The sequence below is a fragment of the Micropterus dolomieu genome, linkage group LG22 (assembly GCF_021292245.1).
Source record: "Micropterus dolomieu isolate WLL.071019.BEF.003 ecotype Adirondacks linkage group LG22, ASM2129224v1, whole genome shotgun sequence".
Classification (NCBI taxonomy): domain Eukaryota; kingdom Metazoa; phylum Chordata; class Actinopteri; order Centrarchiformes; family Centrarchidae; genus Micropterus; species Micropterus dolomieu.
This window is the reverse complement of record NC_060171.1, coordinates 26,304,281-26,326,300: the sequence shown is the minus strand read 5'-3', so window position 1 is coordinate 26,326,300 and position 22,020 is coordinate 26,304,281. Positions and strand designations below refer to the sequence as shown.

General features: G+C 40.3%; 1 protein-coding gene across 4 annotated transcripts in view; it reads left to right on the top strand.

The window, feature by feature from the left end:
• The window catches only part of kcng4a (potassium voltage-gated channel, subfamily G, member 4a), a 25,744-nt gene extending 11,560 nt beyond the window's left edge, over positions 1 to 14,184 (top strand). For all 4 annotated transcript variants that reach the window (XM_046038358.1, XM_046038357.1, XM_046038355.1 and 1 more), the window contains exon 4: positions 12,520 to 14,184. In XM_046038358.1, the coding sequence (XP_045894314.1) occupies positions 12,520 to 13,392 (873 nt within the window). In that variant the 3' untranslated portion in view covers positions 13,393 to 14,184. The remainder of the gene's footprint in view (positions 1 to 12,519) is intronic.
• The last annotated feature ends 7,836 nt before the right edge of the window (positions 14,185 to 22,020 follow it).

The following is a 22,020-nucleotide window of genomic DNA, read 5'->3' as shown; positions in this document are numbered from 1 at the left end:
GTAGCGGCTGTAGGCAATACACAGTATTCTGATTAAGCACAATACAAATGAAAAAATAAGAAAATTGAATGACCATGAAGGTCTTCTGCTGTAATAGATCTGCTTGTCATATCCCCAACAGCCAGAAACTAACAACTGAATTTGTTATTTTTTTATTATCTGATCTTTTTCGAATCATTCTCAATGAAGTCGGACATTGGTGTAAAAGGACAAAGTGTTGGCTGTGATAAAATCTCAGAAGAATCTCTGGTTATGCGTGTATGTCTCCTGCTTCTGAACTGTGCAGAATTGCATTATGTGAATCAACAAAGCCAGTTTCCAAATGGATTGTCTCTGAGGGGGTCTTGTGATTTAGTATCCAACATTTCTGGCTGCCTGGACTTAGAAGCATGAATGAATTTCCCTGCCGGCAGCTCAAAGCACCACAGCCAACAGTCTGATCTGCAAAAAACAACAACAACAAAACAAAAAAACAGTTGTGAATTGTTTCAGCGCAATACAATTGTGCACCTTCCCAGCATATCATTTTAAAGAAGGTAATTCAATTCCACACCTGAGATGTGAAACACAACAACAGGAGATGCAAAGAACGAAACAGTAAAGGCTTTAAATGCCTCCATTTGTGTGTGTGCATATACTCTCTTTGTCTTTCCACAAAGTAGCTTGCTACATCAGCTGAGCCAAGAAGACAAAACACCATCATCAATCATGAGCCTCGTTTGTATGTGTAACAACAGGGACACAAAATTAAGAATGCATTCTTCATGTGCCACATTTGTCTCTCCCAATCCTCATAATTTCAACCCCCCATTAAAAGAACATGAAGGGAGCATAAATAGGTGTCCGAGTCTGTAAACTTTGTTGGCTCAGCAGGGTGAGACTGAGGCTGGCAGTCAGTCAGAGTGTCTAGAAGTCAAGGAAAGTAACCAGGACATTAGGCATGCTGGTGGCAGGAGAGGGAGAGAGCATAAGGGAGAGGAAAGACATGGAGAAACAAAGATTAAGTAGATGCAGAGAAGAGGAGAGGGGTGGTAAACCTTTTTGATAACACTGGGGCATTTATAATGTCTCTAAAGCACACACACTCTCTTACATTATAGAGCCAAAGAGAGAGGACCTTACAGTAGCTGCAGATGACCTTATTATTATGAATTTAGATAATGTGAAATGGATAATTCAAGGTGATAAAATAAATATATATATATAAAAAGCACAACATAAAAAAAAAACATAACATAAAAAATTCTTCACATAACAGGTTGCCAGTTATGGTTGTATAGTGGAGATACTGTCTTTCTCAATCTTAAACCTAATGAGGATCTGTAAATTATTAAAATGCTAATTACTAAACTTCATTAAATCACTGATAATACACGTATGTGCATGCTCTAATAATTAGCGTGCATTTATGTGTTTATGTCTACGGGCATGTACGGATTCCGTTTGACGTATCAGTGTGGAGCAGATTCCTTGCCTATTGCTGCCTATCTGATTATGAGCTGAATTCCCTCCCTCTGATGTGCTGCATGGCTGCCAAGTGGGATTATGGGAGAGAACAGCAAAGTACGAGGTGTTTATCCTGTCCGTGCCAGGATAGGATTGTACGGCATAACACAGCATAGACGACTACAGCAAAATGCAGTGAGTGGAGACTGTTTTTGACAGTTAAAGGTACAATGTGCAAGATTTGGCCACAATTTTAGTTTAAAACATTAAAAAAAATTACAAACCTTGTCAACACAATGCATAGAAGTAACCATTATGATGTCATGTCAGAGACGTCCTTGTGTTGTGTCGCAGAGATCTTCTGAAATTAGCATGCTAGGAGACTGCTGGAGACAGCTATAGGCGAGTAAAGAGAAGCAGTTAGATGCTGAAATCGCAACGTTTCTTTTAGACTGGCAAATAACATCTGACATCAGCTATATAAAAATGAACTATGCCAAAAACGTTGCAAAGGTCCATATATGGTTTTGATGTGGCTGACTGTTTAAAAGCTAGCTATGTCGGTCACTAAGGGGACAATATGATCTTTCTACAAACGTATTTGTCCCATCAACTCCTGTCTCGTAGCTGTCTGCAGACCATTCCTCTTTTGTAGAGCAGTAGATACTTCGGCAAAAGGTTGTTCCATAAAAGTGGATTGTGCAACACAATCAATAAGCCTCCTCTTTTGGATCAAGACTTTTGGTCCATGGCACCAACTTGTGTGTCAAACTTGACCAAAGTTTATGTGAATTTAGTTTGAACCCACCCCTGCGAGCAAATACACTAATCATAGCAATTCCTTAGAAATGAACTGATTTTATTACAAAACGTTGCCATTATAAATGTTGACACGACCGGGGCCTTTTGAAGAGCAGAAAGAAATACTGCAGCAAGGCAACAGACTATCTGGCAACCAGCATAAAAAAAGCTCTCTTTGTACACTCAGACTTTAACTGGTGTTCAGGAGCAGCTGTGGAGGCTGCAAGAGATCAGGGCTGATCAGCGTAGTAAGGGCGCCCATTGGACAGGTAAGGGATGACACACGCGGAGAAACCTGAAACATCATGGGAAATAAAAGGGCAGAGGACAGATGTGGTCATGAAAGCAATACACACACATGCAACACAAAAAAACACACCAGCAACTGTTACATGCGGAGCGGCAGGTGTCAACCCCTGCATGGTTACCCTCTGTGGTCACTGCAGCACATCAGAGCCTTCTGCCTGGAACATCAAACCCCTCCTTCACACTGCAGCTCAACCCCCGTCATAACCAAAGTGTATGTGTGTGTGCTTTTTAATCAAAATTTCTAATATGCTTATTGATGCAACAAATTGACGGGGCACTTTCAACGTGCTTTATTAAATTTAAAAAAATGTAGTTTATTGCTTACACAGCATTCTGATAAGTGCATGTCTCCTTTGCTGTGTGTGCCTGTGTTTTGTGAGTACATTGCTGATGAACCCACAACATCTTGAATTTGATGAGGCACTAAACACGTAAGACTATTGGATGAAAAACCAATAGCAACACTGAATTGCTGAGAAAGAAAACTGGATGCTGCTATAGCACAGTATATGGAGTTATATAACTTGTTCAGGAACAGGACCACGCCTCTCTCTCACTAATTCAACCACCTGCGCCTCATTCAATTCCTCCAATCCAATCACCTGAAGCCCAGGTCTTTCTGTGTGGAGTTTGAATGTTCTCCCCGTGTTTGCGTGGGTTTCCCCTGGGCGCTCCGGTTTCTTCCCACCATCATAGACATGCATGCATGCATAAATCTGCCAAGTAATTGTTCTCTTTCTACCACAGGGGGTTGATAAGCAAGCCGTTTATCGAGACAAGCCCCCACCCTGAGTCTCGACCCCCGGGCTCCTAGCCAAACCCTGAACAATCCTATCGATCCCTTCATCCCTCTCTCCTCAATCCCTCCATCATAAATACTCCTTATTATCCAAATAAACTACCTTTTCATACCTCACATTGGTGTGGTCGTGAAGTATGAAATGTATGTATGTAGTTTGTGTGATTGTGTATGGATGTTCTTTTATATAATCTATTGTTCAATCCCATTTTTGAGGTTTTTAACAATGCACACCCATCTTCATCCTCCATTTGATGAAATGGTCCTAGAAGAGAGACCCTTACAAACTGCAAAGCGAAAACCTCATTTGCTGTTCATGTGTGTGTCTCACTCTGACTCTGTGTGTGTGTGTGTGTGTGTGTGTGTGTGTGTGTGTGTGTGTGTGTGTGCAGCATCCTGACAGACGGAGAATAGACACTTATGGGGTATGAAGGGAACCCCGTGCTTCAGATGTCACCTCATCTTTTCCTCATCAACTGATCTTGTAATCCCTTTCTCCTCTATCCATTCACAGCGCTTAGCCACCTGCTCTCCCTCTGTCAATTCTCCTATGCTTCCTTTGTTCTATCTATCCCCCACTTTCACTTGTTAATTTTTCTCCATTACGGTGTTTGTGTGTGAACAAGCCTGTATGGGCATGAAACTGTTTGGCCCTGCTTTCACACTCATGTCCCCTTTATAAAGTAGAGTCAGCGGACAGTGTGTCTTCGGAGACTGGTTTGCTGTTTGTTGCTCTTTTATCATCATACATTTCAAGGACTCTTGCAAATTAATGGGTAAAAACTCACCTGGTCACATGCATTACCTTGTGTGCATTTGTGCATACGTGCAGGTATCAGGTCACAGGAGAACAGCCTGGTGATGGATGGAGGTGTCACATAATACAAGCCCTTTAATAACCCATGACTAGTGAACACAGTGCCTGGTGCCAGTGTCGTATTTCAGATAAAGGCCAGCAGTGTGGCAACCTCCATTTTTTCTCCATGTCGTTCTGTCTCTGTCGCTGCCGTCTGTCCCTCCCCTCCTCCTTTTTTCTTCTTTCTAGGAGCTTTAAAAGTATGCGCAATGTTGGCACAGCAGTATAGAGAAGCAGGTGCAAAGTATGTTCAAGGTCTACTTCAAGGTGAAGCTGATTGATGGGCAGAATCTTTTCTTTTGTTCCCCTTTCTGCTAAAGCTGTGGATCCAGTGGGCTCATCATGAGGGGCCCCAAGAGAGATATGTGAAAGAGACAGCTGTAGAGTTAGGCGACATACTGTGAAAGAGGCAAAGAATGAAATTGAAAGTTAGAACAAAACATCAGGGAGCATTCCTGAGGACGATAACTAAATTTTAAACACACTGCAATTTATAGTCATGAGCACGTCTCTTTTGACAGTTGCATGTAGGAAGAGTCATCCTAATTACTAAGGAAGACAGTGAAATATGGAGCTTTATCTGATCCACAAGTAGAGAAAGAAAACACATTCATAATTCAGAGTTAAAGAAGCTTTCTCTTGTCCAACAATAAAGAGACACATTTACTCTTCAAACCATGATACAGAGTGAATCTGCTGTTGAAGCATCCAGCAGCTGCCTCACGTGCACAGTGATGGGTTACTGGCAAAGGGTAGATGGGAGGCTGTCAACAAACATGTGAAACTCAATTGGTGCTGGCAAAACAGTAAGATGCACACAGTAGTATGGCATGCTTGAATGATAATGTCTTTTATACAAACTGTGTGCTCACCTTCAACCCAAATAAAAAAATAGTAACATAAACATATTGTTTTTTCCACCTTCCTGAAAAGGAAGGAGGTTGTGTGTGTGTGTGTGTGTGTGTGTGTGTTGTCTGTTACAGGACTTATCTATATTTAACTGCCACGTCAGTGAAAGTCAGGTGTGTGTGTGTGTGTGTGTGTGTGTGTGTGTGTGTGTGTGTGTGTGAAAGAGAACCAATTTCGTCTCCCCGACCATCTGCCCAGCCATTAACGCAAACACTGACATCAATGTGAAAATGATCATAATTATGCAAAAGAAATGCTTGCTTAATCAGAGAGATGCCTGAATTACACTGCAGTCAGTACCAAATGAAAATGGTGTGTGTTTATATTATTAGACATTAGATATGGAGGCATTATCCTCTAAAAACAGTATTGATATTCATACTGTACTTAGCTTCTCATCTTTTTTCTCCTCCCAAGAACAAAAATGTCAAGGTCAAATAAGATGTCAGTTTAAACAGAGTTTTGGTTTTGGGATTCTTGTCTCATTTTCTGCTCAACCTCTTTCAAATCTACGATTTCCCCCATCTCTGAATGATAGTGAATTTTCAGTGTGGTTATGTATAACACAAGGTGTTTTGCCTTGTTTCAGCAAATAGTAGAAAAGTTCCACCATTGTTGCAGACTAAATGTAGACACAAACACAGCAGGTAGGATTAGGAGGGGTGTGACAATACATTTAGCTCAAGAGACAATACATGATATTGTTACACTATTTTTAAGAAATCTTTTGACTTTAAGAAATTACAAAATATATGACTGGAAAAATAGTCATTTAATCGACTGAAAGTCACAAAATGCAAAACAATGCAGGTGCACAAGTGCTGCCATACAAAGGATTTAAAAGTGGCAGGAGCATCTTCTATGCTAATGTCACCCTCACACTCCATCATGCTGATATTGTGAGACAGCGTTTCACCTGATACACCTTTAGATAATTTTTTTAAATTGCTTTAAGCGCTGAAGTGCATAACTTTAATAACCAGCTCTCCCTTTGAAATTATTTGTTAATTATGTTGGACATTTCAGGCAAATCATATTGCAGTGTGCGACCGCACCAGGCAAGGTTTTGTTCAAAAATAGTTCATCAGGTCTACGGCAAGGCTATCAAGATTTTGATGACAACTGTACACTTAATAATACACACTTAATAATGTTCTTGTCCGTCCCCTGAAACCTACCGGGAAGGAATACAAAAATGCCACACCTACATGGGCTACTTGCGTTCACTCATTACAAAGTGCAAATCTCCCTTGCACAAACTTTCATTATGGATGGAGAAGATTTTCCTGCTTAATTTGGAGAAAAGAAGATGCACAATGAAAAGCACTGCACTGAAAAAAAATCCTGCTTTATTCAGGCTATTCAAGGCTATTAGTTAACCATTGTCAAAAGTTAATAAAGCTATATACTTCTTTCCATTCCATTTTTGTGCGTGTGAGTTGTCCTTTGTGGTCTCCCTTGGTTACCTTTTACAGTATTTTGAACAGCCTTTTTTAGTATTTGTATGTCTTGTTGGATGATTCTACCCTCACTGCGGCCTTTTGTAATTTGACATCGAGATGTGTTAATATGGATGAAACTGTGAGACAGCTGCTGGGGTGAACAGTGTCTGTGTTGAAATGAGCTGTGGCTGACATTACTTCCAGAGAGAGTCGTATGGAGGAGATAAGGTCAGGGAGATAGTGGGCATTGTGGAAGGTATTGTGTGTGTGTGTGTGTTTGAATGAGAGAGAGGGAGACAGAAGTAGAAAGCTTCCTTAATAAATGGCCTATCAAGCAGAGGGTGAGAAAGGTGAAGCAAAGCCCTGATGGGCCTAATGTCAGCACGAGTGAGAGAAACAGTAGTGAGGAAGAGAATAAATGAGAGGTAGAGAGTGCATGTGAGACACATGTGAGACAAGGGAAGAAAGTGTCTGAAAGACTGATACAGGACAGACAGCTAACCAGAAATCTCAGTAGGACTGGACAGCAGACAGAAAAAACATGAGTAATGCAGGACAGATTATGGATGAGGAGGAGCGGTGTAAAGGTTAATATAGTAAAAGATTTATTGAAGTAATGATTCTCAGGGAGTGACCCCTTAAACTATTGAATGTGTCTTTGCCTTTTTGTAAATGTCCTCTGCTTAAAGAACAAATATTTCCAAATCAGTCATTCAGAACTTCAGAGAAGTCATTTTATTTCAATTATGGTTCCACTTTTTACTGTGTGGGCTGATCCACTGACGACTGTTGCCCTGCTGCTCTGGACCCACATGCCATGATTCAAGTTTAATATGCCTTATCAAACAAGAACTGAATTATGAATTCAATAAAATGGATATAAATTTTTTTTCATATGTAGAACTAAATGGATTATCTTAGAAACTGATTTGATTTTAGTAAATTAGCTGCACTTTGTTTCACTAGAAATGGATCAGTTGACTATGTGTACTGTCAAAGGCGTCACTCATACTGATGAACCCAAAGAGAAATACTATCTGTCTCAGCAGTGCCCCTGAGCTTTTTAGCCTTTTTTTAACACATACTTTTGGTTTTCTGGCCCGCAAACTCTGCTGTTTTCAATCTCTTTCCCAGGTGCAGCCAGCAGCTGTTTTTAGTGAAAAAGCCCTTGTAAACCCACTGTATGTTACCTGCCCAGCACCAAATGTCAGATGATAGATAAAGCCAGCGACTCGATGGTGAACATAGTGGAACGTTCAGAATAATGCAATTATGTTCAGAAACTGTTGTTGATCATTCATGAATAGTTTTATATTCCTGTATGTAAAGAAGCATCCCTACAAGAATTTTTAATCCCTACTTTAAATTTTAATTTACTGCATACTTTAGGAGGAAAACACAACACTCACAAACTTGAACTGATTTCTCACTACTAGTCAGCTTTTTACTGCTTAGTCATGGAAAAAAATCACTTTTCTGACGAAAAACGTTACACATTTGCTGTCATGATACAGGTATTGAAGTTTCGCGTTGGGTATTGTGCCAGTCATTACAAACTCAATTATTGTTCAAATTCGTAAAACTGTAACTTAAATACTAGTGGAGATTATATAGTTTTCTGAGCGTACCAAAATATGTCTGAATATTTGGATAATGTGTATAAAATTATACACAACACAGTAATTTCAACTGAATGGATTGTTGCAGATTTAGTCTTGGGTTTGATTATTTCACTCACTGTAAACATCATGTATGATGATCAGTGAGTCAGAACAAGCTGATGCTATATATTATATTTAAAAGTCTTTAATTTTTACGTCTTTTATTAAATGTATTCTTTTTCCACGATTACATGGCATAGTCATCTGAACATTAGGGACAAAAAGTCACCTGAATTGCATTGTGAAGGTGGCTGGTAAGATTAGTGTCTCACAGATTCCCCTGACTGCTATCTTTGACCAGCAGGTTGTCCGCAAGGCCAGGTCTAAATCAGACTGCACAAACCACTCTGTTAATAAAGACTTTGTAACCCTCCCCTCAGCTTGTAGGTTTAGAGTTTCCCGAGTCAAGTGCAATAGGAGAACAAATTCCTTTGTTCTCTGTGCAATAATTAATTTTCTCAGGCAATCTCTTTTAGAGATTGTTTTGTTTTTAGATTATTTTAAGTGTACTGTATGTACTGGTCACATTTTTTGTTTTGTTTTTGTTGTGTTGTTTATCTGATCCTTGTATGTTTTTATCTTGTGCCCTGATTGCAAGTCAAGTTTCCCACTTCACAATAAATGAAGTGAACTGAACTGATATTCATACTGTCAGTCAGCATGGATATGATGCTAAGACGACTGTTCTAATCAATATTTTTATGGTAACAATGGACCAAAGGACTACTGAAACATGTAAGGCCTTGCACATCAGAATCCGAACTCTTTTATGTCATTGAATGTAGTTCAACGAGATTTGAGTGCAACTACACTCAATGTACAGTCAGTGAAGATAAGCGAAAAAGACATAAGAGTAATAATAATCGACAGAAATTCACATCAATGGTTAAAAACTGTAATCAGCAGGAATAAAAGGATATTGTGCAATCCACATATCAAAACAAATATATACATAGTGACAAACAGATAGTGATCAGCTGACTCTGTGGTTCCCCTTAGCTCCACAGAGTGTTTAAGCGTCTTTCATTTCATTGTTTTGGTTTTACAACTCACATCTATATTGTTTTGGTTTACTCTCACCACTCTCATCAGCCCCGGGATTGCAGGAGTTGGTGGAGAGCAAAACAGAAATAAAAGCAAGATGAATATTGGCTTGCATTTATCAGATGGTCAGAAACACGACAAATGCTAAGGTTACTCACTGTCTGTGTAAATAGGCAAGTTTGGCATGTTAACTATATACGGTGATAATCAATTGTGTTTACAGTTTGTACTACTTACAGTCATACATTTTGAATTGGGAACAAGAGGAGAAACTGTTAATGGACTGCAGTTCTAATGAAAGATTGATGCAGAATGTATACACAGATACAAGCCAGGACTTTTATTTTCACTATCACCAGTATCACACCAGTGGAAAAAAAACAAGTGGTTTAAGAATGAATGCATGAAGGGAAATGTTCTAAAGTCAAAACGTAATTTCCAACTCACTAATACATTAGCACTGCGTATACATTTGTTCGTTTAGCTGACGCTTTTATCCAAAACAACATACAATTGTTATACATGTCAGAGGTCGCACGCCTCTGGAGCAACTAGGAGTCAAGTGTCTTACTCAGGGACACAATGATGGATGGGTCATAGTGGGGAATTGAACCCGGGTCTCTCACACAAAAGGCTTATCCATTGTGCCATCACCACTGTATACTATACAACACTACAAATTACCCAGATACGTGTCACTCTGCAAGACTGAAGTGAACGGCCAAGTGTCACGCTGGGATGAGAATCAGTGAGAAAGCCAGAGAGGACACGAGTGATAAATGAGAGCGGGAGGCACGCATCCTGCATAGTGAAACAGTGGAGGGAGTTGTGTTAAGAGGAACACTGAATGAATGAAGGATTGCATGCAAGAACGAGAGTGGTGTGAGGAGCAAACAGAGAATGAAGGATGAGAGGGAGGGAGTCCGCAGAGGCTGATGGAGGAGCAAAACAGAATGAGTGATGAGAAGGTGGAAACAGGGGCAGCAAGAGAATAGAGAGGGTGGCAGAGAGGGAAAAGAAGGATGAGGGGGAAGAAAAATAGATGAGACACACAGTAGCAGAGAGATAAATGCAGAGTGAACAATGAGAAAATGGGAAGAAGCTGATGAGAGGGGATGCTGAGAGAACACAGAAGTAATGGTCACCTTTATAATAAATATCATGTCATGTGGTCTCATTTTCACTTTCATTTTGTTTTTGTCAATAATTCTGATGCAGTTTTTATTGTACAAAATGCAAATCACTTGAGAAAAAGACATTAGAACATTCTTGATCTCACTGAGAAATATGCATACTGTAGAAAAATATGTATGTAGTTAGTCAGAGAATCCAAAGATGGACAACAGGGTGTTGTCTGAGGAGATTGTCCTCCCAAGAGAAACAACAGCAACAGTTGTTTCAGCAAAATGTCCAATAATGAAATATGTTTCCCTTCAAGTGACAAAGACCCCGTAGGAATTATGACTCTTCTTTAGCGGGAGCAAAAGAAGAAGGTCAACAAAATGTCAGACTTTGACTTTGAAGAACCTGATTGCTGTTTTCATACATTCCACGTTGGGTTTGTTTAACAATTGGTCATTAACCTTTTTAACCTAAGCTAAGTAGTTATTATTATAACCATGACAATAGCCATGTTTCCATCCAATTGTCATGCAAATTTTAAGCAGACTTTTGAAATGTCGCAAAAAAGAAAAATAAAGTAAATGCAAAATATGTGCGTTTCCATCAGCTGGTGTGAAGCGAATAAACCAGGCTACGGCAAGCGTCGTTACATCAGTAGTTGACGTTACACATGGTTGTAATAAACAAGACGTTTGGGTTCCAAACCAGAAACAAAACCAGTTGCATTGATCTGATGGCCATTGATCTAAGAAAAACCGAGAGAGGTCCACAGGAATGTGTTTCAAGTTGGCTACCAGCCATGTCTCCGCACGTTGTGGGAATATCCGGCGACACGCCGACAGCGGAAACAGCTGATCAGACATGAGTTACAAGTTCGCCACATCAGAACTTATTCGGCAAAAGTGTTTCCATCTCCTATTTAGTGCATTAACTGTTTTTCCACAAAGGCAAAAACCATCTCAAGCGAGCATAAAAACTTTTTTCCCTGAATTTTGCCGTTTCCATCAAACCTTTTCTAATGCGATACTTCAAAATGTGCATTAAAAAATGTTGATGGAAACACGGCTAATGAAAGTCCCACTGAGGTTGTAATTTTGACCCAAACCACAACATTTTCCAAATACTAACCAAGTTTTTTTTCTGCCCAAGCCTAAACAAACCTCAGTGATTTGTAGCGGTTTTACAGCTCACTGACAAATGATGTCGTACTGCTGATTGGAGTGTCAGATTATAAAGAGCTTATAGTTGCTGTTCTCAAATGGCATACTTTGTCTAAGTGTGATAGGCTTAGGGCATCAGTATGCCAAGTGCTCATTGGATGGTTGAACAGAGTCTTTCAGCCCCCAGCCTTCCAGTGAGGCATTTGGAACACAAACAACACATACATTAGAAGGATTAAATTAGCTAAGCTGTGGTGAAAATTATTTTATTTGTGGTGAAGGGTAATTCCCAATGAATTCATCACGCTCGCCTTTTGGAACCAGGAACGATTCTTAGTGGAAGTGTATTTTAAAGTGCGTTGGTATGTAGTGGTTGCTGCTTGATTAGAAATAAGTGAAGACTCAATAATATATCAAGTGATTCTAGATATTTTCTGCAGTGGGATTTGGAAATGTGAGGAGGAAGAGTAAAAGCTAACTAGAAAAACGGAAAGTGATGAGATGGCAGTGTGATGGCGTGGAACAAAGAAGAGGGTCAGTTACAGCAGGGTTCTGTACTCAAAAATCTCCTCTGTATTTTCACATAGGGTTTGTTTTATTGTTGCACTGCTCTTCCTTGAACTGTATTTAGAGGGCATGCAAACCTTATTGCTTTCTGTAACTGCTCAGAGTGTCATATCAATCCTTAAAACCTGCACTAATAAAAAAATTGATTGATTGTGCCACTGTATTATCTGTCAGTGCTGCTGCAGTAGCTTTAGCATACTGACTGACTGCAGCTCATGATTTATTAATGATTACCAAGGGTGATTATCTGACCTCAGGACTTTTGTCTTCTCCCCATCTCACCATGTCTCCCACCCCATCTGTCTTGCTCCCTGTCAAACTCCTGCTCCTCTCACCCTCAATCTCTCTCTCTCTCACTCTCTCTTGCTCCCCCCTAACCCCTCCCCTCCCCTCTCTACCTCAGGGTGAGTGTTCATCCAAGTGCTACAACATGTTCATCATAGAGACGGTGTGTGTGGCCTGGTTCTCACTGGAGTTCATCCTGCGGTTCATTCAGGCCCGCAGCAAGCTGGACTTCCTCCGTGGGCCGCTCAACATCATCGACGCCATGGCCATCCTGCCGTACTACGTCTCCCTGGTGGTGGCAGAGGAGGACCCATCCATGGACCACGAAAGACCAGGAGGAGGTAAGGGCTACTTGGACAAGCTGGGCCTGGTACTGAGGATTCTGCGGGCGCTGAGGATTCTCTATGTGATGCGGCTGGCTCGCCACTCTCTCGGCCTGCAGACACTGGGGCTGACGGTCAGGCGCAGCACCCGGGAGTTTGGCCTCCTCCTGCTTTTCCTCTGCGTGGCTGTCACCCTCTTCTCCCCGCTGGTCCACTTGGCCGAGAGCGAGCTCACAGGCACCCATGACTTCAGCAGCATCCCCGCCTCCTACTGGTGGGCCATTATCTCCATGACGACCGTGGGCTATGGCGACATGGTGCCTAGGTCCATTCCAGGACAGGTTGTAGCACTGAGCAGTATCCTCAGCGGGATCCTCATCATGGCCTTCCCTGCCACCTCCATTTTCCACATGTTCTCCCGCTCCTACCAAGAGCTCAAGATGGAGCATGACCGATTGTTCAAAGAGGAGTGCGCGGCCGCTGCAGCTGCTGCTGCTGCCACTGGGGAGCAGCAGGAGGCGGGAGGTGGGGGGGACTCGGCTCCATCTGCACTGGGATTGCGTCTAGACAAGGACAGCGTGCACTCACTGGAAACTCTCGCTCTGTTGGGGAAAGGTGGTGAATCTGCAGGAAACAACAATCACAGCCTGCCAGCAGCAGCTTTCTGAACAGTACTCGCACTGACTGACTCTGTCCTAAACTAAACTCTGTGTTGCATACAATGAAAGTACTGCAAATGACTATTGCTCCAAAGGCCTCACTTGCTGCGAAGCGGGTGAAGGTATCTGTGTTGCACTGGATAATAGGAGTTTAAACAAACTGTATTTCCATTGCTCTTCGGTCTGCTGATATGGAGTACAAGTGTGCACACAGAAACTGAAAGACTGAAAACCCTTTAAATTGGACAGTCCAGTTTGTCTGACCAGAAAGCCAATATTAGTAACCGGCTGCTTCTATAAACATGCAATATTCAATCCAAAGTTGCTTTTCCTTCCACTGTGAAAATACCAGCCCAACTGCAAGTTTTAGTTTTATTCATATTACTTTTCAATGTATTACCTACAGTATGAGCATACTCTGTCATGAATTCAAAAAAGTGCTCCTCTTGAGAAGCTTGAAGCCATGTTCTGAGAAGAAATATAAACAAACTGATAGTTTGGCTGATATATGATTATGATGTAAATTCATCTCTCTCTCTTTCTCTCTCTCATGTATGATGGTATGCTTGAACTCAAAGAGGTGGTGGTTTCTTCCATTCTCTTTACTACTCCAGGAAAATTATTATTATTGAAGATATTGCAGAAGTTATGATTGTTTTTTCAGTCAGGTGATGAGGAAATGAAAGGAGTGGGTGAGGGAGTGGTTGTGTTGGAGAGAGAGGGTGCGTGAGTGAGAGAGAACGAGCGTTAACAACCATAACGTGTACTTTGCAACGCTCCAAATAAAAGCTCTCCTAGTAATCTCAGAGAAATCCATTTTCTGGGCTGTAGTTTATTGGTTTGTTCTGGGTATGACAGTCTAATCTCCTTGGCTAGGCTGGGGTGCTCAATCAGAGTCCTGCCGCTGAACATTTCTGAGAGAAGAAGAAACAGAAACAGATGTCCAAGCCAAATACACAGATAAGTATTCTGTGAACAACAATTCTGTGGAAAACCCCTTCTTACATCACCTCTTTCTTTTCATGTGCGCAATTGCACCATGCTGGAAGGGTGCCATGTCTTTCTACAAATCTGCAGTTCGTGAAGGGGGATCTTTGTAATGTAAGCTCTGCTTAGTGCTACATCTTCATTTTAAACCATCCTCTCATCCTCGGTCAAATCCTTGGGTGGACTCCAAAACCGGTGGGGTCATGCCCCTTTTTCTGAGAAGAATGGCCAGCCACACCATGGGGTCCAAGAGAGATGAGGAGGCACGCAGGGATCTGCCAGATGTGGATATAATCTAGATTAAAGTTGAGATTAAAACCCCATGGGCAAACAAGTTACTGCCTGAAGCTCAACTTCATCTAGTTGCTTTAAATTTGTTTCCCCCTCAGAATCCCAGTAATTCCAGTGCAATACCTTTTGGGGTATTGTGGTGTCTATGGGCCATATGGCATTCAATATCACCAGCTATAGCTCGAGTGAGATTTATATCTACAGTGGAATTTGTAATTGGAGCTCTAGCAGAAACATATGGCTCAGAGGATATCAGTCTGAATGAGGCAATCCAACTTTTCTTGATGAGACATGATGGATTACACAGATTAAGGCTATTATCCATCTCTATAGTCAACAACATTGATATCATATTTATAAATATGCATAATGTTTCAAAGGCCTCATTATAACTCACAAGAATCATAATTCTAAAAATGATCGAGGTAATGCTTCCTCATCATCAGGTAATGAATATGCTTTTTAGCTGTTCAGATGGTTGGATGGGGCTCACTGGGTTTAATGATGAATCTCTACTTAAAAAACAAGTCATTGCTCCTGCTAATGTAACAGGAACTGAACTCCACCCCAAAGCATCATTTTCGTGTCATTCACTAAAGTGGCACAAAGAATAACATCTTACATGGCATTTTCAGAACTCCTTCAAGGACATTGACTTTTTAATGGCAAAAGTTAGAACTAAAGCAATCACTTAACATATAGAGCAAAAAAGCGTTTGACTTTCTTGTCAAGAATTAGATATGAATATTGATACCATGTCTTAATCATGGAGCTGGAGCCAGGAGGCAACTAGTTTAGCTTAGCATAAAGACTGAAATCAGGGGGACGCAGCTTGTCTGTCTGTTGAATGTCAACACTAGCACCTCTAAAGCACACAAATAATCACATTGTATGTCATTTGTTTCATTTGTACACAGAGAGAAATGTAAAAGCAAAGTTATGGTTTTACCAGGAGTTAGCTGGGTAGAGGCTCAGACGTTCTGTAGAAAAGCAAATAAGCATGTTTTTCCAAAAAGAGTGATTAAAGGAATAGCAACATTTTTGGAAATGCTTATTTGCATTCTTGCAGATATATAAATGAGAATATTGATAACCACTCTCAAAATCTGTATGGTAAATAGATATGAAGCTACTGCTAGCAGCTGGTTAGCTTAGCTTAGCTAGTTACAAGCCATTGCTAGCAATGCGTTAAAAAGTTAGATTAAGAACTGACAACAAAGGTCACTGATATGTAAATTCTGGACTATCATTTAAAACAAAGCAACAATTTCTCCAAATAGGCTACAGAATAACTCAATACAACTGTTCTTATATATTGCTTTTCCTAAGTGGACCACAACTTCTGTGTGATTGCTCACACATCTGTGAGGGCAGCAGAAAAGCAAAAAGATTTAAATATTCAGATTTGATTACCTATCCTGTTGTGAATCAGTTGTGAAGTGCAATGTAAACTCAAGTTCCTGGTACTTATCTGTCACTTCAAAACAACTGAGGTGCTTGTTGACAACATCCAACGAGCATGTTAGCATATTTTTTTCTCAGTTGCTTCAAAAGTTATACATCCCCTTCATCAGTCACAAACCTCTTTACTCCAACACTTAAAAAACAATTTACTCATTACAATGAAAGTGTAAGGGTGGATGATAACTTTGACAATTTAATAACTTTCAAACGTCTCATTGTACTTCAATTCAGTTTCATTTCAGTTTTATATATAGGCGACAGTGACAAAGAAAAACTCCCTTTTAACAGGTAGAAACCTCAAGCAGAACCATGCTCAGGTTGGGAGGATATCTGCCTCAACTGCTTGAAAAATGACTAACATTATTTCTGTTAATTGACTCTCCTCCGAACTACAGCCACTGTAAATAAACTGAGAAGAGTGTTTTTAAGGCACTTGTTCAGTCTCTGATTGCTCTCTCTAAACAAATGGGGATGATATCGGTGATGGGGCCATTAAGCCACATCACTAGAGTTAATTGGCACTTTAATACTTTAAGACTGCCAGGAAGACCCTGTAAATGTTTTGCACTTTAAGCTTTTACACACATACATGCATACTCTCTTCTCAGATACATGCAAACACACACACACACACACAGAGAAGCAGGTAAAGCAGAGGAGGCTGTTTCTTTGGATCTCATTGGGATGGATCTCCTGTTATGTCCCTCTTTCAGCCTTCTCTTAGGCTCTTGTCTGCAGGCTCATCACATACATTGCTGCCAAAGATATCTACACTCCCCTGCTGAACACAAATTGCTCTTCTCTCTCTTTTGGTGTCAGCACACTGTTTGTTTCTTCATTTTTTTCTTTCTAACTGTCTTTCTTTCTTGCTTGCTTTCGTTTTAGATTTTTTAGATTGAAGTTATTCTCTGCTTCTCTTTGTCTTTGTCTCCACTTTCTCAAATCAAACCTTGTATGAAATCCTTAGCTGAAACAGTACTACCAAACCATTATTCAGAAAGTCAAAGACCACTACAGCAGTACAGCACTAAAGCACTACAGCTCTACACATAATACATTTGGTCATATATAATTCATTCAAAGAGTTAAAACATGTAAACAAATCCATTAAAAGTTTGTAAAGGCATGTCTGGCATCTCTCTATCGCGCTCTCTCTCTCTGTCTTCCAAACACACACAACACACACAAACAAATGCTCTCTCATACACACCTACTCACACTGGAGACTGAGGTTTTAGTGGGAGTTTTTCTTGCTCATTGAGAGTCGAAAGGTTGAAGGGGTCATCGCATACATTCATTGTTCCCATAATGTGGGCGTTGGGAAGTCCTCCGAGACTGTATCTATGATCAAGAAGGCTGTGCAAATATATTTAAAATGTGTGTCTCTTGCTGCTGGTAAGTAAGGATGGAGGTGCAGAGGGGCTGGCGCTGAAGAGAGTGAGGTGTTTTGATGGAGCAAGGTGATGATGGAGACTCACTAGCAGACACACCAGATGGATTGACTGTCATGTGCATCTGCCTCTCTCTTAGCACATTTTGAAAATCCTGGCAAACGGTTTGGAGAAAAGGGGAAAACAGACAAGGAAAAGAAAGTTTGATGGTATTTTCAAATTATCATTCTCTCTCACACTCAACTTGTCTCTGATTCTAGTAAATGATCTTGGGGAACAGATTATAATAGTGACGTAGTCTGTATGTTTCATATTTTTTAATCCTTTCAATATTAATGAAATGCCCAACAATAGGATGTGAGTAAAAGCCCCAGGGGCCAGTTGCCCCAGCTCCACACTGCTATGCTAACCTGAGCTAACGGTCTGCTAGCTCTTGCTTTATATGTATTGCATAGACATGAGAGCTGTATCAATCTTCTCATCTGTCTCTCAACAAGTAGACCATTTCCCAAGAGTCAAAGTATTCCTTTTAAACTCTGTGTGTGCATATAGTAACACAGATTTGAAAGTTCAAACTCAGCTAGTGAACTGGTAACCTTGTAGGACCAGGTCTGATTTTTGCCTGGTTTTACTCTGTGGAGACACACCAGTCTCCGACAATCCAAATCTCCGTAAGACATGAGAAGCAGCTGGAAGGAAGGAGTGGAGGAAGGCTATTTAAAATGCATAGCCCGCTTTACTTCCATCCTATATATATACTAATGAGGGCTCAGCAGCTACAGTCAAGTGCTGAGGGGTATTTTCCAAGAAGTGCTGTAATTTTCACAGTGAAGACACCACTCGACATTCCCTGTTCTTCAGCCATTAATTGACTGTGTGTATGTGTGTGAGGACTTTAGCCTATGTGCCGCCCTTAGGGTAGGTCACCTTTAACGAGTGTGCATAACCATATAAAACCATTCCTAGGTAAAACAAATGCAGCGGTATGTGTTTCGCTTAATTTCTGTTGAACACTGTAGTTGCTTGTGTTTTGCAGAATGATTCAAAATGCACCGTGTTGTCGAGTGATTGTTTTCTCCATATTCTTGTCTTTTTATTTTGCAGCCTGTTTTTTTTTACACCATACCAATACAGTAGGTTCACATAACCAACCCTATCACATAAAATTAAATCAATAGGTGATTCAATCTCTAAAGATTATGGTGTGATACTGACGTTTTTATACATCAAATCATTTGACTTTCACTGCAATTATGGACAGCCCAGGAGTCGTGGTAGAAACACATTTAATTGATTGTTGCTTCTATCTGATAGCAAATGACAGTGTCTCTTTATGTGAAATATACAAAAAAAAAGAAAAAGAACATGGAAATTCTGTCACCATTTAAACAATAATTGAGAAAATCTTTCACTGTGTAAAAACGGTTATCTGAAGGTGAAAACTAGACCATATTCATCTTTGTCCTGATGTATGTCTGTGTTTGTTCCCTGGTGGTTGCGTCAAGATGGATACATCCCACAAGATTTCTGATAAGAAGTGGATCCAATTAATCCACACAGACAAGGAAAACCAGGATAGAAACATCTATGGACATCATATCCTACTATCTAGATCAAGAGATCATGACTCAGACTGCAAATGTAGAATTTAATCACCTGAACTCATCTTCAAGAAGTCCTGAAGTATCTTCTCCCCCTAATTTAGTGGAATGAAGTGAAATAAATCTGTGCTTGAATCTGCCAACACTATAGGGACAGAACCAATTTATTAAATAACATAAAACGTGTATGTCAATGAAAAGGGGAAGAAAAGTTGTTTTGCTGGATTTCTTTCTGATATGAAACGTTGGTTTAGCAGAGTGCAGGGGAGAAATCAGAAGTGTGTGGTGATTTGATATAAATGTGAAACTAGCGGAAAACAGAACACCTTTTTGGGAAACAAGAGGCCCTTTATCTGCCTTCTTATCTGAAGCCGGGAACACATTATTCAGTTTCATAATGAGCGGATCCACTCCTGAACCTGTGGATCTTTAAAACCTTATATTAGCACAGGGCACACAGACACACTTGCACAAAGATGGTTAACACCACAAGAGACTGACATAAACACAGAAACTAGCAAACACGACCTTAAGCTCAACAAGAGGACAGCTCAAGCAGTAGCTATGAAGCCTGTAATAAAAGTCCTTCCTACAGGATTCACTATTCCAGAGCCGTACTCCACAAGATTTGCACCAGTTATGAATGATGAGTACCAAAAGAGTGCCTCCGGGGGGAAATAACATAGTTAGAAACAAGGGAGATGCAAATTATAGTGATGAAATTTTATGACTTGAAAACTCAGAGTGGACTGGAGTTGCAGCAGTTTATGAGGCTCATTTGTTTGAAACATTTACATTTTGATCAATGTTTTGTCACATATGCTTGTGTGTTTGACCACGTTGCCTTATTTACCACAGTCACTATGGGATGCCGTTTGCTTCACTCCAGAATAAAATGCAGCAGCTTCATTGGAGATTGTCCTAGCCACCTTTCCTATCATCTGCTGGATTGGATAGACAGATTGGTCCAAATAATCTCTCTCTCTGGTAGATTACTAGCCCCCGTTTGTGCCGCTCATATACTGTAATCACCATTTTCGGATTTGACAATTTCCAATACTGTCAGGTGGTGACAAAAAAGCCACGGGTTTCCTCAAATGAAAGCCAAACTATTAAAGCTGTGGCAGGTCATTTAACATTGAATTTGAAATTCAATCTGTTTCACAATTTGTTCATTGACCCAAACACAATAGCAGCTGTATATCAACATGTCAGGAGCGGTGAGAGGTTCATTGGTTTATTGGCTTGTTTAGTCTGTCTGCTAGTTGAATCCACAGAGTTCAAGGACTATGTTTGGGATATCAGTTGTCTTTATGGCTGTATAGGTGTGTGGGTGGGTGTGTGTGTGTGTGTGTGTGTGTGTGTGTGTGTGTGTATTAATATGTACGTTTCATTTGTGCCTTCTTTTTAGGTATAGGATGAGTGAGGGTTCATTAATGTGTAAATTGTCTTGCTAGACTAGATGGCAACATATGTTCTCCTAACTTGGCATTAACATATACTTGTATGATATTTATTTCATAGCGTGAGAATGTGATATTGTTGTGGAGTCTTACAAGTAAATATTTTACTACACTTTCTTATTTCATAGTTGTCTACTTTATTCTGTTTTGATATTAATTATATTTGTATATTTAGGACTTGTGTAACTAAGTGAATTTGTATTGTGTGTTATATTATAGCTAATTATAGTGGTATTTCTGTTATTCTAGAAACCACATACACCCCAGTCTTCTATTTAAGTACATGAAACCTCTGAAGCATCTCCAGTTTGGTGACCCCCTGACATTTTCCTTTAGAATCACCATGAAGGTTGACTAAAATCAATCCTACTGAGAATGGCAATGTTAACATTGTGATTGTGAGCATGTTGCCATTAGCCTCATAAAGCTGCTAGGTGGCTTAGTCTTTTTATTTAGTGATGTTTGTCCCATTTAAAAATGATTAAGTAAGGACAGACACATGAGCATTTATGTTTGTGTCAGTAACACTGATTACATTATAATACATATTATCACATTTTTCCAACATTATATTTGTCTAACAATTGAGGAAGGGGGATGCTAACAAACAGGGAAGCTATTCCCTTGTGAAATCATTATTTTCAAATAAAGAAAATGCTCCAACAGCAGCTGATCCCACTCATTAAGCCCCAGACCTTCCTCCCTCTTGTATCTACCTGTAAACAACTTTGCATTACCTGGAAACAACGCATGAGTCAACACACCTTTCACCTGGAGACCAGAGCACCGCATCAGCTGGTGAGAAAAAACATTTATATATTCTTATTCAATTTGAGCTGTGTTTACTGCATGTTTTACACACATTTTTTCCTGCACAGGAAACACAAATAATTATGTGTTGAATCCTCATTGCAAGTGAATGGTTTTGGGTAAGGAGAGGCTGTAATGGTTTTACTAGTGCCGCTCCTGTTTACTTTAGTGTTATGTTTACTGGAGGACCAAACAGGCATATATCTTAATTTAGAAGCATTGATCTGGAACCAATATTGCGTCTGTCAGTGTATAACAAGGGCATTGGACATCCAGCAAAATCAGCAGTTGCAGGAGACTATTGAGAAAAATGCATTGCATGCTTGCGCAAGCAGCTTATTACTACTATCCTTATTCACATTTATTGTTAGGTGGTGGCCTCTAATGGCTGCAGTCATTAAAGAGTGAGAAAGTCCACATTGGGAGGTGGCTGGTGTGGATAGGTGGGTCAAACAAACACAGGCTTTTCACCTGGGGTTTGTATCCCGTGTGAAATCCGAAAGTCATCGTTGACTTTCCACTACCTTTCCCGTGGGCCAATTAATTCTGAATATCTAAAAAATGGATTGCTAACAACCGGCCAGTCCAGCCCTGTACGTGACTTACATCACGTGACTTACATCACTAACA